This window comes from Oncorhynchus masou, unplaced genomic scaffold, assembly GCF_036934945.1.
Source record: "Oncorhynchus masou masou isolate Uvic2021 unplaced genomic scaffold, UVic_Omas_1.1 unplaced_scaffold_1384, whole genome shotgun sequence".
Lineage (NCBI taxonomy): Eukaryota > Metazoa > Chordata > Actinopteri > Salmoniformes > Salmonidae > Oncorhynchus > Oncorhynchus masou.
The window spans coordinates 1-20,124 of record NW_027003757.1 but is presented as its reverse complement, the minus strand read 5'-3'; the positions used below and the strand labels follow the sequence as shown (position 1 = coordinate 20,124).

General features: G+C 40.2%; 1 protein-coding gene across 1 annotated transcript; it reads right to left on the bottom strand.

Annotated features, from left to right (window-relative positions):
- Nucleotides 1-3,258: 3,258 nt before the first annotated feature.
- LOC135530573 (23 kDa integral membrane protein-like) lies at nt 3,259-12,567 on the bottom strand. The gene is made up of 9 exons (XM_064958871.1): nt 12,391-12,567; nt 12,027-12,086; nt 11,687-11,809; nt 7,103-7,177; nt 6,894-6,989; nt 6,154-6,291; nt 4,859-4,933; nt 4,555-4,638; nt 3,259-3,803 (listed from the first exon to the last, which is right to left on the bottom strand). Exons 1-9 carry the CDS (start codon nt 12,448-12,450, stop codon nt 3,684-3,686), a joined length of 831 nt encoding a protein of 276 aa, XP_064814943.1. The 5' UTR covers nt 12,451-12,567; the 3' UTR covers nt 3,259-3,683.
- Nucleotides 12,568-20,124: the final 7,557 nt, after the last annotated feature.

The following is a 20,124-nucleotide window of genomic DNA, read 5'->3' as shown; positions in this document are numbered from 1 at the left end:
GGACTGGGACAAGGTAACACATCCATTATAACAGTAGGACTGGGACAAGGTAACACATCCATTATAACAGTAGGACACAAGGTAACACATCCATTATAACAGTAGGACAAGGTAACACATCCATTATAACAGTAGGACTGGGACAAGGTAAACATCATTATAACAGTAGGACATTCCATATAACAGTAGGACAAGGTAACACATCCATTATAACAGTAGGACTGGGACAAGGTAACACATCCATTATAACAGTAGGACTGGAAGGTAACACATCCATTATAACAGTAGGACTGGGACAAGGTAACACATCCATTATAACAGTAGGACAAGGTAACACATCCATTATAACAGTAGGACTGGGACAAGGTAACACATCCATTATAACAGTAGGACCGGGACAAGGTAACACATCCATTATAACAGTAGGACTGGGACAAGGTAACACATCCATTATAACAGTAGGACCGGGACAAGGAAACACATCCATTATAACAGTAGGACTGGGACAAGGTAACACATCCATTATAACAGTAGGACTGGGACAAGGTAACACATCCATTATAACAGTAGGACCGGGACAAGGAAACACATCCATTATAACAGTAGGACAAGGTAACACATCCATTATAACAGTAGGACAAGGTAACACATCCATTATAACAGTAGGACTGGGACAAGGTAACACATCCATTATAACAGTAGGACAAGGTAACACATCCATTATAACAGTAGGACAAGGTAACACATCCATTATAACAGTAGGACAAGGTAACACATCCATTATAACAGTAGGACAAGGTAACACATCCATTATAACAGTAGGACAAGGTAACACATCCATTATAACAATAGGACAAGGTAACACATCCATTATAACAGTAGGACAAGGTAACACATCCATTAAAACAGTAGGATAAGGTAACACATCCATTATAACAGTAGGACAAGGTAACACATCCATTATAACAATAGGACAAGGTAACACATCCATTATAACAGTAGGACTGGGACAAGGTAACACATCCATTATAACAGTAGGACCAGGACAATCCATTATAACAGGACTGGGACACATCCATTATAACAGTAGGACTGGGACAAGGTAACACATCCATTATAACAGTAGGACTGGGACAAGGTAACACATCCATTATAACAGTAGGACCGGGACAAGGAAACACATCCATTATAACAGTAGGACAAGGTAACACATCCATTATAACAGTAGGACTGGGACAAGGTAACACATCCATTATAACAGTAGGACCGGGACAAGGAAACACATCCATTATAACAGTAGGACTGGGACAAGGTAACACATCCATTATAACAGTAGGACAAGGTAACACATCCATTATAACAGTAGGACTGGGACAAGGTAACACATCCATTATAACAGTAGGACAAGGTAACACATCCATTATAACAGGGACAAGGAAACACATCCATTATAACAGTAGGACTGGGACAATCCATTAAAACAGGTAACACATCCATTATAACAGTAGGACAAGGTAACACATCCATTATAACAGTAGGACAAGGAAACACATCCATTATAACAGTAGGACTGGGACAAGGAAACACATCCATTATAACAGTAGGACCGGGACAAGGAAACACATCCATTATAACAGTAGGACTGGGACAAGGTAACACATCCATTATAACAGTAGGACAAGGTAACACATCCATTATAACAGTAGGACAAGGTAACACATCCATTATAACAGTAGGACAAGGTAACACATCCATTATAACAGTAGGACAAGGTAACACATCCATTATAACAGTAGGACAAGGAAACACATCCATTATAACAGTAGGACTGGGACAAGGAAACACATCCATTATAACAGTAGGACCGGGACAAGGAAACACATCCATTATAACAGTAGGACTGGGACAAGGTAACACATCCATTATAACAGTAGGACAAGGTAACACATCCATTATAACAGTAGGACAAGGAAACACAGCCAATATAACAGTAGGACTGGGACAAGGTAACACATCCATTATAACAGTAGGACAAGGAAACACAGCCAATATAACAGTAGCTCTTCAGTGATGGTCCCGATGAACCTCTTCTCCACCGCAGCACAGCAACACTGGCTCCTAGGGGTCCGTTTGGCCTGCTGTTTGGCCTGCTGTTTGGCCTGCTGTACAAACCATTCTTTCCTGTTGGTAGAAAACAATTAAGGCATCTATTAGGCTATAGTTCTATTCAAGAATCACTGCATATAGTTGAAATAAACAATAGCCTTAGAAATAACATGGATTTGCATGTACCTCCTCTGCCTCCTGCACAGCCTCCTCCAGGATGAAAACATTTTCAGGGATGAAGATGTCATCCCGAAAACAAACAAATGTTTTGTTAAGACAATTGAGCCCAAATATATCAGTTGGCATTTAACAAGCTACCTGTCTTGTATGCCTTGTCAACACACACACACACACACACACACACACTCCACAATACAAGGACATTTGTTTTTCAGCAAACATTAGTTATGTCAATTTCAGTCTAGCTAAATGAGGTGGATCTAACAAAACCATTACAAAACCAAATCTGCAACAAAATGTATTTCAGTACTTGACTATTTGAGGTGGAAGCTACGCAACGTTACAGTAACTCACGTTACCTAATATGGGTACACGTATAAACTGTGTTGCAATTTTAGTTACAGTTGAGTTGCTATGCTAACGTTATTTGCTGAGGGGTGTTACACAAAACACTTCAGACGCAATTAACTTACCTATTACCTTCATCTAGAGTTGCAACAAAGTTGTCCAGTGTCTAACGCTAGCCTAGTCAACAACAGTCATGACCGGTTAATGTTACCTCTCTTCGATTCACTCTCCGCGCAAAAACTCAATCAGACAATCTTCTGGTTCCTGCCAGTGACGCATTGGCGTCAGTCGTTTCTATGGCAATGTAAAATGGCGCAAATAAACCTTGTCGAAGATCAACATACTAAATATAAATACGTTTTTATGTTAAATGCAAAAAAAATGTACTAGTGGATTGAATATATCTCTTTGCTTAGATTTCCTTCCCAAAGTGTTTCCATTCCCCTGTGTATCTTCTTATAGGGACTCTCTTTGAGGTTATGTTCATCCAATCACATTGTTCAATCATAACTGCCAGTTTCCACTTACTACATTGGCCATAGCAACATAGCACTTCTCTGGAAATTATTCGGACACAATTACAACGATCAGTAATGATTTAAATCAAATCATTTTATTAACTCAGCTGGTTGTTTACTGACATGATGCTTGTTTTTGTGAGGATGACAAACCATTCACCATGTTGGACAGATATTCATAATGGCTCGTTCATTCACCATTGTCATACCACACTTTTACACTCATGCAGTTTCATATATTTTTTTAATGCACTTTAACGACAAGGGGAACAATTGGCATTTATCATGTACAGGAAATCAAACGAAACCCAGACTTTAACCAAACTGTACAGCAGGGAAGAGGTGGGATGAGAGCCACACTGTGTGTTTGTTTTTCATTTGAGTTCAGGCACTGGAATTTAGCCGTGTGTTGATTTTCACTGTAGCTAGTGTTCCAAACAAAATACCAGCAGGAGGATAACAGTTTGGTATATATTAATCAAGTTCTCGTCCTCGTGCAGAGCAGGGTTCTCTGTGGTGTTGACACTGAGGTCAGGTGACAGCTAGAGGACTGAGTTGGTACTTGACTCTGTTGAGGCTGTCGTTGAGCGGTGGCTCTGTGGACCGAATCTGAAGGGCCAGCACTACCAGAGACATCACTATGGCAGCAATCTGGAATACAGCGGAACAGATCAAGTTTCAATGTTCCAGGTTATTGACAATGTAAAACACGTTGGAAATGTTATTCACTTTCACATTATTTTGATTTGACCTTTGTTTTAACAGTAAAAAAAAAGCTATAACAAAACATGATATAATATATAGAAATGTGCACAGAATATTGTGTTTTTTTATCCACTCATATCTACAACAACGAGTCCACATTGTGGTATTGAACCATAGTTGTGCTAAATGCTACACTTGTCTTGCATCTAAAGACATAACACCTGGGGATGTAATAGTAGCTTCACAATAAAACATGAATAAACATTAAACATTAAAACAATAACAGTAGCTTCACAATAAAACATGAATCAACATTAAACATTAAAACAATAACAGTAGCTTCACAATAAAACATGAATCAACATTAAACTTTTAAATAATAACAGTAGCTTCACAATAAAACATGAATCAACATTAAACTTTTAAACAATAACAGTAGCTTCACAATAAAACATGAATCAACATTAAACATTAAAACAATAACAGTAGCTTCACAATAAAACATGAATCAACATTAAACATTAAAACAATAACAGTAGCTTCACAATAAAACATGAATCAACATTAAACATTAAAACAATAACAGTAGCTTCACAATTAAAACATGAATCAACATTAAAACAATAACAGTTGCTTCACACTAAAACATGAATCAACATTAATTAAACATGAAAACAATACAAGTCAGTGGTCATACCATAATGGTGGCAAATGTAGAGATGAATCCGATCATGATCTGAATCAGGAAGTTCATGTGTCTCTTCAGGATGGGACCACAAGGCTGGAACAGATAGAGATATAATTAGATATTAGAACTCTTTATATATTACAATTACATATTAAATAATTGAATAGTATCTCTGTGGTAACAGATCTCTTAATGTTTTAGTGATTTATTTTGTAACTTTGTAGTCAGTTTAGCCCAATGCTAGCGAGCTTTCACTGAAAATTGTGGCGTTAAAAATAAAAAAATGAACAACGTTTAAATAAGACTGCTTTACCTTGCTGTACACCCAGCGCTCCTGGGACACTGAAGTTGTAGTTCGTCCGTGGGTGTTATTGTGCTGACAGTCTAGCTTCAGAAAAACACAGAGACAGAGAAACAGGATCAAACACCTTTACAGGTCACCACAAGCCTCTGTAACATTTCAAGTCTGTTTAAAGCTTCTATCCTTAGTTGCTACATCCAGTTTTGGACTTGTACATGTATTATATATACCCACTGACATCAGGGCAGCAGGTAGCCTAGTGGTTAGAGGCAGGTAGCCTAGTGGTTAGAGGCAGGTAGCCTAGTGGTTAGAGGAAGGTAGCCTAGTGGCTAGAGGCAGGTAGCCTAGTGGTGAGAGGCAGGTAGCCTAGTGGTTAGAGGCAGGTAGCCTAGTGGTTAGAGGCAGGTAGCCTAGTGGTTAGAGGAAGGTAGCCTAGTGGCTAGAGGCAGGTAGCCTAGTGGTGAGAGGCAGGTAGCCTAGTGGTTAGAGGCAGGTAGCCTAGTGGTTAGAGCCAGGTAGCCTAGTGGTTAGAGGCAGGTAGCCTAGGTTGCCTAGTGGTTAGAGGCAGGTAGTCTAGTGGTTAGAGGAAGGGTAGCCTAGTGGTTGGAGGAAGGGTAGCCTAGTGGTTAGAGGCAGGTAGCCTAGTGGTTAGAGGCAGGTAGCCTTGTGGTTAGAGGCAGGTCACCTAGTGGTTAGAGGCTTGTAGCCTAGTGGTTAGAGGCAGGTAGCCTAGTGGTTAGAGCGTTGGGCCAGAAACTGAAAGGTTGCTAGATCGAATCCCTGAGCTGACAAGGTATAAATCTGTAATTTTGCCCTTGAACAAGTCACTGTTCTGTGGCCATCATTGTAAATAAGAATTTTGTTTTTTAACTGACTTGCCTAGCTAAACAAAGGTCAAATTAAAATAAATTATTCAGGAATATAACGTAGAAATGTCTCATGAGCTTAGTTCAACTGTCGTACCACATCAGAAGCCCAAACACAAGCTTGTTTTACTCCAATGTTTGTAGACAAACACTGTACAGCCTATAATGTTGATATCATGGATGGTCAGTCCTTGCATCCATAGCTTTGTCTATGAGGTGGAGAGGGGTTACATTTCTCCAGACCCATTCCTCAGCTGTTTATCATTTAAATGACGAAAGGCTGGTCCCAAGGCTGTCTTGTTTCTCCATTTCATATTTTGTTTATCTCAATCCGTTGGCTGCTGCTATTAGTCATCTCTGTGCATCTAACATGTCTTCACTGTTAATACAGCCTTACCTCTTGTCCATCTCCTAACAGGAAGGTACTGTAGGTAAGCTCACCATAGTGTTCTGTAGGCCTAGATTTACAGTCTCACATAGACTGTCCAAAGAGTTGTCTGGAGGGAGTGGAGGACAGTAGCAGGAGAGTGGAATGTGACAACCCCAGTCTGAGTGGCCACGCAGTCCACAGCATTGATCCTAATGGACAAACCACATAAACAAACAAACCTAAAAAGATCACTAATCTTCAAATATCAATATTTGTTTGATTGTGCAACAACAAACGACAATATTGTACAACAACAAACAACAATATTGTACAACAGCAAACAAGTAGTCTGGTCCACCTCTTTATGTTTTTGCCAACTATTCTGTCTACCATTGTCAATAAATTGATTTATGGTATTAATGATGGTGTTAAAGTTGATCCAGATCTGGCAATGTTAACAATATTTCGATAAGTTGGCTGAAGATAATACAGATCTGAAGCCAGATTGATTGATTGATTGATTACTGATGCCTGGAGTTTGTTCAGCTCCCTCTGGACCTACGGTTCAGTATCGTGAAGAGGAGTCACAGATTGATTGATTGATTGATTGATTGATTGATTACTGATGCCTGGAGTTTGTTCAGCTCCCTCTGGACCTACGGTTCAGTATCGTGAAGAGGAGTCACAGATTGATTGATTGATTGATTGATTGATTACTGATGCCTGGAGTTTGTTCAGCTCCCTCTGGACCTACGGTTCAGTATCGTGAAGAGGAGTCACAGATTGATTGATTGATTGATTGATTGATTACTGATGCCTGGAGTTTGTTCAGCTCCTTCTGGACCGATGGTTCAGTATCGTGAAGAGGAGTCACAGATTGAAACCTTCTGTCCAGAATCTCCTCCATCTTAAATGAGTAAATAACACGTTATTATAACAATCACACACTGTTCATTAACATAACAACAGTTTTTGAATTGTTAAAAAGTCAATGACATGTTCAGGGGAGGAAGTGGATACCTTCGGTTGGGCGCGAACCATTGGCACAGCGATGATTACGATGGCTATGAATTCACAGGTCATGAAGACAACATACTGTAGAAAGATACATATATATATACAGTGCCTTCTAAAGTATTCGGCCCCCTTGAACTTTGCGACCTTTTGCCACATTTCAGGCTTCAAACATAAAGATATAAAACTGTATTTTTTTGTGAAGAATCAACAACAAGTGGGACACAATCATGAAGTGGAACGACATTTATTGGATATTTCAAACTTTTTTAACAAATCAAAACTGAAAAATTGGGAGTGCAAAATTATTCAGCCCCTTTACTTTCAGTGCAGCAAACTCTCTCCAGAAGTTCAGTGAGGATCTCTGAATGATCCAATGTTGACCTAAATTACTAATGATGATAAATACAATCCACCTGTGTGTAATCAAGTCTCCGTATAAATGCACCTGCACTGTGATAGACTCAGAGGTCCGTTAAAAGCGCAGAGAGCATCATGAAGAACAAGGAACACACCAGGCAGGTCCGAGATACTGTTGTGAAGAAGTTTAAAGCCGGATTTGGATACAAAAAGATTTCCCAAGCTTTAAACATCCCAAGGAGCACTGTGCAAGCGATAATATTGAAATGGAAGGAGTATCAGACCACTGCAAATCTACCAAGACCTGGCCGTCCCTCTAAACTTTCAGCTCATACAAGGAGAAGACTGATCAGAGATGCAGCCAAGAGGCCCATGATCACTCTGGATGAACTGCAGAGATCTACAGCTGAGGTGGGAGACTCTGTCCATAGGACAACAATCAGTCGTATATTGCACAAATCTGGCCTTTATGGAAGAGTGGCAAGAAGAAAGCCATTTCTTAAAGATATCCATAAAAAGTGTTGTTTAAAGTTTGCCACAAGCCACCTGGGAGACACACCAAACATGTGGAAGAAGGTACTCTGGTCAGATGAAACCAAAATTGAACTTTTTGGCAACAATGCAAAACGTTATGTTTGGCGTAAAAGCAACACAGCTCATCACCCAAACAAGGGCACTGCGTTCATCCACCTCTGGCCTGCTCGCCTCCCTACCACTGAGGAAGTACAGTTCCCGCTCAGCCCAGTCAAAACTGTTCGCTGCTCTGGCCCCCCAATGGTGGAACAAACTCCCTCACGACGCCAGGACAGCGGAGTCAATCACCACCTTCCGGAGACACCTGAAACCCCACCTCTTTAAGGAATACCTAGGATAGGATAAAGTAATCCTTCTCACCCCCCTTAAATGATTTAGATGCACTATTGTAAAGTGGCTGTTCCACTGGATGTCATAAGGTGAATTCACCAATTTGTAAGTCGCTCTGGATAAGAGCGTCTGCCAAATGACTTAAATGATGATGAAATGATCACCCTGACCACACCATCCCCACTGTCAAACATGGTGGTGGCAGCATCATGGTTTGGGCCTGCTTTTCTTCAGCAGGGACAGGGAAGATGGCTCAAATTGATGGGAAGATGGATGTAGCCAAATACAGGGCCATTCTGGAAGAAAACCTGATGGAGTCTGCAAAAGACCTGAGACTGGGACAGAGATTTGTCTTCCAACAAGACAATGATCCAAAACATAAAGCAAAATCTACAATGGAATGGTTCAAAAATAAACATATCCAGGTGTTAGAATGGCCAAGTCAAAGTCCAGACCTGAATCCAATCGAGAATCTGTGGAAAGAACTGAAAACTGCTGTTTACAAATGCTCTCCATCCAACCTCACTGAGCTCGAGCTGTTTTGCAAGGAGGAATGGGAAAAAATGTCAGTCTCTCGATGTGCAAAACTGATAGAGACATACCCCAAGCGACTTACAGCTGTAATCGCAGCAAAAGGTGGCGCTACAAAGTTTTAACTTAAGGGGCTGAATACTTTTGCACGCCCAATTTTTCAGTTTTTGATTTGTTAAAAAAGTTTGAAATATCCAATAAATGTCGTTCCACTTCATGATTGTGTCCCACTTGTTGTTGATTCTTCACAAAAAAATACAGTTTTATATCTTTATGTTTGAAGCCTGAAATGTGGCAAAGGTCGCAAAGTTCAAGGGGGCCGAATACTTTCGCAAGGCACTGTATATAGAGAGGGAGAGATATATAGAGATAGAGACAGATAGACAGAGAGATACAGAGACAGACAGACAGAGACAGGTTAACAACATGCAGACCCCCCCCCCCCCCCCCCACCCCCCAAAAAACTGTCCTAATCATTTATTATAGTTTTCAAATCAAATCTAAACAATCAGGTGAATCTGAATAATAAGACAAATCAAAAAACCGGATCTGTGAGACTAAGCTCTTATAAACCAGGGTTGTTGTCTATGAGACTAAGCTCTTATAAACCAGGGTTGTTGTCTATGAGACTAAGCTGTTATTAACCAGGGTTGTTGTCTATGAGACTAAGCTGTTATTAACCAGGGTTGTTGTCTGTGAGACTAAGCTCTTATAAACCAGGGTTGTTGTCTGTGAGACTAAGCTGTTAAAAACCAGGGTTGTTGTCTATGAGACTAAGCTGTTATAAACCAGGGTTGTTGTCTGTGAGACTAAGCTCTTATAAACCAGGGTTGTTGTCTGTCAGACTAAGCTGTTATAAACCAGGGTTGTTGTCTGTGAGACAAAGCTCTTATAAACCAGGGTTGTTGTCTGTGAGACTAAGCTATTATAAACCAGGGTTGTTGTCTATGAGACTAAGCTGTTAAAAAACAGGGTTGTTGTCTGTGAGACTAAGCTCTCATAAACCAGAGTTGTTGTCTATGAGACTAAGCTCTCATAAAACAGGGTTGTTGTCTATGAGACTAAGCTGTTATTAACCAGGGTTGTTGTCTATGAGACTAAGCTCTTATAAACCAGGGTTGTTGTCTATGAGACTAAGCTGTTATTAACCAGGGTTGTTGTCTGTGAGACTAAGCTCTCATAAACCAGGGTTGTTGTCTATGAGACTAAGCTGTTATTAACCAGGGTTGTTGTCTGTGAGACTAAGCTCTTATAAACCAGGGTTGTTGTCTGTGAGGCTAAGCTCTTATAAACCAGGGTTGTTGTCTATGAGACTAAGCTGTTATTAACCAGGGTTGTTGTCTATGAGACTAAGCTGTTAAAAACCAGGGTTGTTGTCTATGAGACTAAGCTGTTATTAACCAGGGTTGTTGTCTATGAGACTAAGCTCTTATAAACCATGGTTGTTGTCTATGAGACTAAGCTGTTATTAACCAGGGTTGTTGTCTGTGAGACTAAGCTCTCATAAACCAGGGTTGTTGTCTATGAGACTAAGCTGTTATTAACCAGGGTTGTTGTCTGTGAGACTAAGCTCTTATAAACCAGGGTTGTTGTCTGTGAGACTAAGCTGTTAAAAACCAGGGTTGTTGTCTATGAGACTAAGCTGTTAAAAACCAGGGTTGTTGTCTATGAGACTAAGCTGTTAAAAAACAGGGTTGTTGTTCTATGAGACTAAGCTGTTAAAAATCAGGGTTGTTTTCTATGAAACTAAGCTGTTAAAAACCAGGGTTGTTGTCTATGAGACTAAGCTGTTAAAAACCAGGGTTGTTGTCTATGAGACTAAGCTGTTAAAAACCAGGGTTGTTGTCTATGAGACTAAGCTGTTATTAACCAGGGTTGTTGTCTATGAGACTAAGCTCTTATAAACCAGGGTTGTTGTCTATGAGACTAAGCTGTTATTAACCAGGGTTGTTGTCTGTGAGACTAAGCTCTCATAAACCAGGGTTGTTGTCTATGAGACTAAGCTATTATTAACCAGGGTTGTTGTCTGTGAGACTAAGCTCTTATAAACCAGGGTTGTTGTCTGTGAGGCTAAGCTCTTATAAACCAGGGTTGTTGTCTATGAGACTAAGCTGTTATTAACCAGGGTTGTTGTCTGTGAGACTAAGCTCTTATAAACCAGGGTTGTTGTCTGTGAGGCTAAGCTCTTATAAACCAGGGTTGTTGTCTATGAGACTAAGCTGTTATTAACCAGGGTTGTTGTCTATGAGACTAAGCTGTTAAAAACCAGGGTTGTTGTCTATGAGACTAAGCTGTTAAAAACCAGGGTTGTTGTCTATGAGACTAAGCTGTTAAAAAACAGGGTTGTTGTTCTATGAGACTAAGCTGTTAAAAATCAGGGTTGTTTTCTATGAAACTAAGCTGTTAAAAACCAGGGTTGTTGTCTATGAGACTAAGCTGTTAAAAACCAGGGTTGTTGTCTATGAGACTAAGCTGTTAAAAAACAGGGTTGTTGTCTATGAGACTAAGCTGTTAAAAACCAGGGTTGTTGACAATTCCATTTAAATTCCACTCAATTCAGAATTAAAACCAAATTCCAATTCCAAAATCAAACTTTTCCTCATTAAAAAGCATTGAAAAGACTTGGAATTGGAATGTCATTGTACATTCTGAATTGACAGGAATTGAAATATAATTGATCCCAATCGTGTTAGGCTGCATTTACACAGGTAGCCCAATTCTGAACTTTTCGCCACTAATTGGTATTTTGACCAATCAAATCAGATCTCTTGCTTATAATTGCGCAGAAGATCAGAATTGGTATGCCTGTGTAAACGGAGCCTGAGAGACACTTACCAGGATCAGCAGGATTCTCTTGTCTCTGTAGGCAGCGTAGCCTCCCAGGACGGAGAACAGTACCGTCATGGGTCCAAACACATTTAGTACGTACATCTCATGGAGGGTACTCCGATGGTCAAACTGCACTCACACAAATAATACAGGTCTGTGTTGCTGTCAACGTCACTTTAGGTGACGTCCTGTAGGTTTTTACAACGTCATTTCACATCAGGTCATTTAAAGGTCAGTTAAATGACCTGACGACTTTGTTCATTTACAATGAATTGTAAATTGTGTTATTATTTTTATTGCTTAAGAAGAAACTCTCTGAGTTCTGAAACAGTTGTAGAGTTGTTACCTCAGGAGGGTGTCGGAAGCTGTATGAAACCCCAACTACGAACAGAAATACCCCAGATACCTGCAAGTATAGATATTTTAGATCTGTTATGGTATGTTACAAATGTATTAATAAGATTCTGTAAGATGCCATTATTGGAAACATACTACACTGCTATTTACACAATATAGTTATACTTCAATATGTTTTACATTTTGTTATTGTATTTTAGACTAACATTTTGTTTTTAATATTACCCCTTTTCAAATGTTAAATGTTACACAGGTGTTTTTAATATGATTCATACACTGTTATAATGATGAATCCATAACATAACCAATTAACCAAATGACTAATTAACAAAAAAGGTCAGACCAGTACATACCAGAAGCAGGACATTGAAAGTGATACACAGTCCTCTCGTGTACGTTCTGCCATTCCCCATAGTGCGATAAAAATGTCCTCGATCCCAAAACAGTTGCTTCAAACTATAACTGGACGGATAATGGACTGAACACGAGACCCTGGGGGTGATTTACTGTGTTTAAAGGGGATCCTTCAACTTGTTTCTGTTGGAGGGTGGAAAATGACCAAGTTTGGAAGGTTGTTTCTTTAACTACTACGTTAGTTGGCAGAAAGCCCTTGGTTACCAACTACGGCAGAAGAAATGGATCAAAATAAGGAGTTTTCTTTTCTTCTTGCCAGTTGAAAACACTTTGGTTTTATTTGACCTAAGGGAAGCACAGCACTTGTCTGGGTGGGATTGGAGAGAACAGCATCTGTAGGTTACTCTTCCTAGTGAATTCCATGAAAACAGAGTAGATACACTGTACTTCAAGTACCAGTCAAAAGTTTGGACACACCTACTCATTCAATGGTTTTTCTTATTTTTACTATTATTCTACATTGTAGAATAATAGTGAATTCATTAAAAAAAATATGAAATAGCACATGGGAATCATGTAGTGAACAAAGAAGTGTTAAACACTCTAATTCTTCAAAGTAGCCACACTTTGCATTGAAGACAGCTTTGCACACTCTTGGCATTCTCTCAACCAGCTTCCTGGAATGCTTTTCCAACAGTCTTGAAGGAGTTCCCACATATGCTGAGCACTTGTTGGCTGGTTTTCCTTCACTCTGCGGTCCAACTCATCCCAAACCATCTCAATTGGGTTGAGGTTGGGCGATTGTGGAGGCCAGGTCATCTAACACAGCCTGTGTTGGGTAATTTTCCTGTTGAAAAACAAATGATATTTCCACTAAGCGAAACCAGATGGGATGGCGTATCACTGTACAATGCTATGGAAGCCATGCTGGTTAAGTGTGCCTTGAATTCGAAATAAATCACCAACAGTGTCACCAGCAAAGCACCCCCACACCATCACACCTCCTTCTCCATGATTCATGGTGGGAACCACACATGCAGAGATTGGCCGTTCACCTCCTCCTCCATGCTTCACGGTGGGAACCACACATGCAGAGATCGGCCGTTCACCTCCTCTGCATCTCACTAAGACACGGCGGTTGGAACCAAAAATCTCAAGTTTAAAATATATTTAGATTTGTTTAACACTTTTTGGATTACTACAGGATTCCATATGTGTTATTTCATAGTTAGGATGACTTCACTATTATTCTACAATGTAGAAAATAGTTTAAAAAATAAAGAAAAACCATTGAATGAGTAGGTGTGTTCACACTTTTCACTGGTACTGTCACGTTCTGAACTTTATTTCCTTTGTTTTGTATTTATTTAGTATGGTCAGGGCGTGAGTTGGGGTGGGCAGTCTATGTTTGTTTTTCTATGATTTGGGTATTTCTATGTTTCGGCCTAGTGTGGTTCTCAATCAGAGGCAGGTGTCATTAGTTGTCTCTGATTGAGAATCATACTTAGGTAGTAGCCTGGGTTTCACTGTGTGTTTGTGGGTTATTGTTCCTGTCTCTGCACCAGATAGGACTGTTTGGGGTTTTTCACATTTCTTGTTTTTTGTAGTCAGTTGTTCATGTGTACCTTTATGTATTAAAAAGAACCATGGACACTTACCACGCCGCATATTGGTCTTCTGATCCTTTTCACCTCACCTCTTTCGGAAGAAGAGGAGGAAATCCCTTACAGGTACTCTATTTTAGTCAAACTAGATGTGGTGTAGGTTAAGATATCTGAACATTTAAAGTTGATATAACTCAGAATACTTCAGGAAGCACAATAACTTGAACTAATAAGCAGAAAAAGATTATATTTATTTTCAGTGGATATACACGTCCAGTACCCCACTCTGTAAAGAATCTGGATCCTTCACTCTGCTCTGCACAGAATAACAATGAGCTGATGAGTTCAGATAGGAATGCCATTTGTAATCAGAAGTCCAAGTCAAGGCACTGCCATTAAACAGAAAAACATAAATACCTTTCAATTTAATTATTTTCTAAAAGATTCATATTTCAGTCGTAATAGCCAAATTCAGTAGCATTGAAGTGAAGTTTTAGATGTTTCCGGATCAACGCCACAAGTGAAGACAGACACCCCTTAGAGAGTATGTGAAAGGGTGGGATAAGATCACTCAAGGCCACTGCAGCACTTTGGGGGCGTTTACACAGGCAGCCCAATTCTTTTGACCAATCAGATCAGATCTGCAAAAGATCTAACGTGTTGTGTAATGGTGAGATGTTTAGCATGTCTTGGGGCTATGATATTTGTGCGCCTGTAACTTTCTGACTCATAGCCAAGAAATCTGTAATGCATTTTGACATTTTTGCAGAGGTCTTAGTCACACAATTTTACATCTATCTAAGATGTTTGTTGCAGTATTTCTCAATGAAAAAATGTGCATGAAAACTATCCATCACTCTGTAAATGACAACAAACACTTAATTGAGGAAACCCATCCATTCCTACTAGGAGTACTACTGTTGACAAATCACCAATGAAGGGGCGTAGACTTCGGCTACCGAACTTCGACTTGCCTCAAGAAAACATTTTGTGTGCTTGTACAGTCGGAAAAACCTGCCGAAACACCAAAAAGAAGAAAAATGTCACAAAATGTTGTCGTTATATATGCGCAAACTGTTTCCACTGGGAAGCATGTGACACTCCCTAACCCCAAACCCTACCTTCATTTTAAACCAATGAGGAAATTCAACGTTAGTTCTCTGGTCAGTCACGTCCCATTAGTTTTTCCCAACGCCTTGGTATGGAGGAGGTGGTGGGTGATAAACGTTGGTGTAGGGAGGAGCTTGTGTTGAAGGCAGCATGGGAGGAGCTTGTGTTGAAGGCAGCATGGGAGGAGCTTGTGTTGAAGGCAGCATGGGAGGAGCTTGTGTTGAAGGCAGCATGGGAGGAGAATATATTGAAGGCAGCATGGGAGGAGAATATGTTGAAGGCAGCATGGGAGGAGCTTGTGTTGAAGGCATCATGGGAGGAGCATATGTTGAAGGCAGCATTGGAGGAGTTTGTGTTGAAGGCAGCATGGGAGGAGCTTGTGTTGAAGGCAGCATGGGAGGTTATTGTGTGGAAGGCAGCATGGATGCATGGGAGGAGCTTGAGATGAGCTTGTGTGAAAGGAAGCTTGGGTGGAGCTTGTGTGAAAGAAAGCATGGGAGCAACTTCCTTGAAGACAGCATGGGAGTAGTTTGAAGAATAGTTCCCATTTCCATGTTAGTTGCAAAGCTAAGTTAATAAACAGATCACTGACCATTTTGAATCCCACCGTACCTTCTCCGCTGTGCAATCCGGTTTCCGAGCTGGTCACGGGTGCACCTCCGCCACGCTCAAGGTACTAACTGATATCCTAACCGTCATCGATAAAAGATTGTACTGTGCAGCCGTCTTCATCGACCTGGCCAAGGCTTTCGACTCTGTCAATCATCATATTCTTATCGGCAGACTTAACAGCTTTGGTGTCTCAAATGACTGCATTGCCTGGTTCACCAACTACTTCTCAGACAGAGTTCAGTGCGTCAAATCGGAGGGCCTGTTGTCCGGTCCTCTGGCAGTCTCTATGGGGGTGCCACAGGGTTCAATTCCCGGGCCTACTCTCTTCTCTGTATATATCAACGATGTCGCTCTTGCTGCGGGTGATTCCCTGATCCATCTCCACGCAGACGACACCATTCTGTATTCATCTGGCCCTTCTTTGAACACTGTGTTAACAAACCTTCAAACAAGCTTCAATGCCATAAAGCACCCTTCCGTGGCCTCCAACTGCTCTTAAATGCTAGTAAAACTAAATGTATGCTTTTCAATCGTTCACTGCCCTCACCCGCCCGCCTGACTAACATCACTACTCTGGACGGTTCTGACTTAGAATATGTGGACAACTACAAATACCTAGGTGTCTGGCTAGACTGAAAACGTTCCTTCCAGACTGATATTAAACGCCCCAGTCAAAAATTAAATCTAGAATCAGCTTTCTAATCCGCAACAAAGCCTCCTTTGCTCATGCCGCCAAACATACCATAGTAAAACTGACTATCCTACCGATCCTCGACTTGAGCAATGACATTTACAAAATAGCCTCCAACACTCTACTCAGCAAACTGGATGCAGTCTATCACAGTGCCATCCATTTTGCCACCAAAGCCCCATATACCACCCACCACTGCGACCTGCATGCTCTAATCAGCTGGCCCTCGCTTCATATTAGTTGCCAGACCCACTGGCTCCAGGTCATCTATGAGTCTTTGCTAGGTAAAGCACCACCTTATCTCAGCTCACTGGTCACAATAACAACACCCACCTGCAGCATGTGCTCCAGCAGGTATATCTCACTGGTCATCCCCAAAGTCAACACCTCCTTTGGCCGCCTTTCCTACCAGTTCTCTGCTGCCAATGACTGGAACGAATTGCAAATATCACTGAAGCTGGAGACTTATATTTCCCTCACTAGCTTTAAACATCAGCTATCTGAGCAGCGAACTGACCACTGCAGCTACATAGCACATCTGTAAATAGCCCACCCAGTCTAACTACCTCATTCCCATATTTGTTTTTATTTACTTTTCTGCTCTTTTGCACACCAGTATTTCTACTTACACATCATCATCTGCACATCTATCACCCCAGTGTTAATTTGCTAAATTATAATTACTTGCTACTATGGCCTATGTATTGCCTTACCACCTCAAGCCATTTGCACACACTGTATATAGACTTTATTATTATTTTTTGTATTGTGTTATTGACTGTACGCTTTGTTAAAACCTGTTAACCTGTTGAAACTCTGGGGGCGCTATATCATTTTTGGATAAAAAGACGTGCCCGTTTTAAGCGCAATATTTTGTCACAAAAAGATGCTCGACTATGCATATAATTGGTAGCTGTGGAAAGAAAACACTGACGTTTCCAGAACTGCAAAGATATTTTCTGTGCGTGAGCTACAGGCAAAACCAAGATGATACGGCATCCAGGAAATGGCAGGATTTTTGAGGCTCAGTTTTCCATTGTCTCCTTATATGGCTGTGAATGCGAGAGGAGTGAGTCAGCCCTTTCTGTCGTTTCCCCAAGGTGTCTGCAGCATTGTGACGTATTTGTAGGCATATCATTGGAAGATTGACAATAAGAGACCACATTTACCAGGTGTCCGCCCGGTGTCCTGCACCGAAATTGGTGCGCAAAAGTCAGCTGCAAGTATTTTTCCACAGAATTCAGAGAAGAATGCAGGCTTCCACGAACGATATATCAATGAAGAGATATGTGAAAAAAACACCTTGAGGATTGATTCCAAACAACGTTTGCCATGTTTCGGTCGATATTATGGAGTTAATTCGGAAAAAGTTTGACGTTGTAGGTGGCTGAATTTTCGGTTCGTTTCGGTAGCCAAATGTGATGTACAAAAAAAAAAAAAAGATTTCTCCTACACAAAGGCGCTTTCAGGAAAAAACTGCACATTTGGTATGTAACTGAGAGTCTCCTCATTGAAAACATCCGAAGCTCTTCAAAGGTAAATGATTTTATTTATTTGGTTCTGGTTTATGTGAAAATGTTGCGTGCTAAATGCTACTCAAAATGCTAAGCTAGCTTAGCATACTCTTACACAAATTAGTGAATTGCTATGGTTCAAAAGCATATTTTGAAAATCTGAGATGACAGTGTTGTTAAGAAAAGGCTAAGCTTGAGAGTAGGCGCATTATTTTCATTTTATTTGCGATTTTCAGAAATCGTTAACGTTATGCGTTATGCTAATGAGCCTGAGGCTTTAGTCACGATCCCGGATCCGGGATGGGGAGTTTCAAGAAGTTAAGGCTCGGGACAATACTGCCCCCTTTGGATGAATTGTGTGCCCTGAGTAAACTAAAAAAAAGTGTCAAGAATTGCTAATATATGCATATAATAATTATTATTGAATAGAAAACACTAAAGCTTCTAAAACCGTTCGAATTATGTCTGTATGTAAATCAGAACTCACAGGGCAGCCATTCTCCCAAACTCTCTCTCTCTCCTAAGAAAGTTGTTCCAACTTTGACGTCATCGCCCCCCTTCCCAACCAGCTAAGGATCTGGGAACAGTTTCTATCTCTTCAGAGCGCTCTCCTCTTTCATTGAGACGTGGACGGAGAAAATAGCACGAGCTTTGACTGCTTGGCGGGCAAAATACTGAGGTGTCACGAGTTTTCAGGTGCGCGCTCTGTGAAAAGGGTCTTTTTTGTTCCAGCTTGCTTGAGGAGAGTTCGTTATGTTTGATTTAATCGCCAATTGTTTTGTACGTTAAAAACATCCTAAAGCTTGATTCTGCACTTAGTTTGACCAGTTTAGTCGACATATAATATGTAAATTTGAAGTTTTGATGCGCAATTTTCGTGATCAGAAGTCCTTTTTGGGGTAATTCACCTGAAGATGTTAGCATTTGCTAATACAAAGACACACCAACAGCAACCAAACGTTATATTAGGTAAGTATAACTCCTTCCACGACATTCTTGTCGAAGACCATCAAAGGTAAGGGAATATTTATGTTATAAAATTGTATTTTTGTCGACTCCAACATAGTAGAGAAATAATGCTAATGCCTGAGCGCCCTGTCTCAGATTATTGAATAGTGAACGAATTCTGTAACGTTAAAAATAAATGTAACACAGCGTTGCATTAAGAAGAAGTGTATCTTTCTAAATATATGTAGAACATGTATATTTAGTCAAAGTTTATGATGTTTATTGCTGTTATCTGGGTGTTAGCTGCCGGAGCTATTTATAATTTCTCCGGACATTTCTGCTGCATTTTTTGAACATGGCTCAATGTAGACGGGGATTTATGGATATAAATTGCATATTATTGAAAAAAACAAATGTACTGTGTAACATGTGCTATTACTGTCATCTGATGAAGATTTTCAAAAGGTTAGTGAATTATTTTTCTTTTAATCCTACGTTTGTGATTGTGCCATTTTGCATAGCAATGTGGCTACATATTGTATGCTTTCCTAGTGGTGGTTTAACATAAATATGTGCTATGTTTTCGCTGTAAAACATTTTAAAATTCTGACACGCTGGGTAGATGAACAAGGTGTTTATCTTTCATTTAAGCTATTGGACTTGTTAATGTGTGGAGGTGAAATATTTTTAAGAATTTTTGCTTTCCTGCGCCACCGTTTGAGCTGAACGGGGGGGTGTTCCCAGTTGGGAACCTGCAGCCCCTTCAGGTTAAAATTCCATGTGTAACTCTGTTGTTGTTTGTGTCGCACTGCTTTGCTTTATCTTGGCCAGGTCGCAGTTGTAAATGAGAACTTGTTCTCAACTGGCCTACCTGGTTAAATAAGGGATATATATATATATATATATATATTTAAAAGTAAAACCTTTAAAGTACTACTTAAGTTGTTTTTTGTACTTCAAATTTACTATTTAAATTTTGGACAACTTTTACTTCACTACATTCCTAAAGAAAATACTGTACTTTTACTCCAAACATTTTCCCTGACACCCAAAAGTTCTCATTACATTTTGAATGTTTAGTGGGACAGGAAATGGTCCAATTCAAGAGAACATCCCTGGTTATCTCTACTGCCTCTGATCTGGTGGACTCACTAAACAGAGAACTTCCCTGGTTATCTCTACTGCCTCTGATCTTCCTGGTTATCTCTACTGGATCTGGTGGACTCACTAAACAGAGAACGTCCCTGGTCATCC

What these genes read in the sequence shown, in the direction of transcription:
- LOC135530573 (XM_064958871.1), bottom strand. Translation starts at nt 12,450, where the DNA reads ATGGGGAATGGCAGAACGTACACGAGAGGACTGTGTATCACTTTCAAT. An exon ending in AGAGAATCCTGCTGATCCTG is followed by an intron (nt 7,178 to 11,686) that starts GTAAGTGTCTCT and finishes ATCTTTCTACAG; the next exon opens with TATGTTGTCTTCATGACCTG. An exon ending in TAGGCCTACAGAACACTATG is followed by an intron (nt 4,934 to 6,153) that starts GTGAGCTTACCT and finishes GTTTTTCTGAAG; the next exon opens with CTAGACTGTCAGCACAATAA.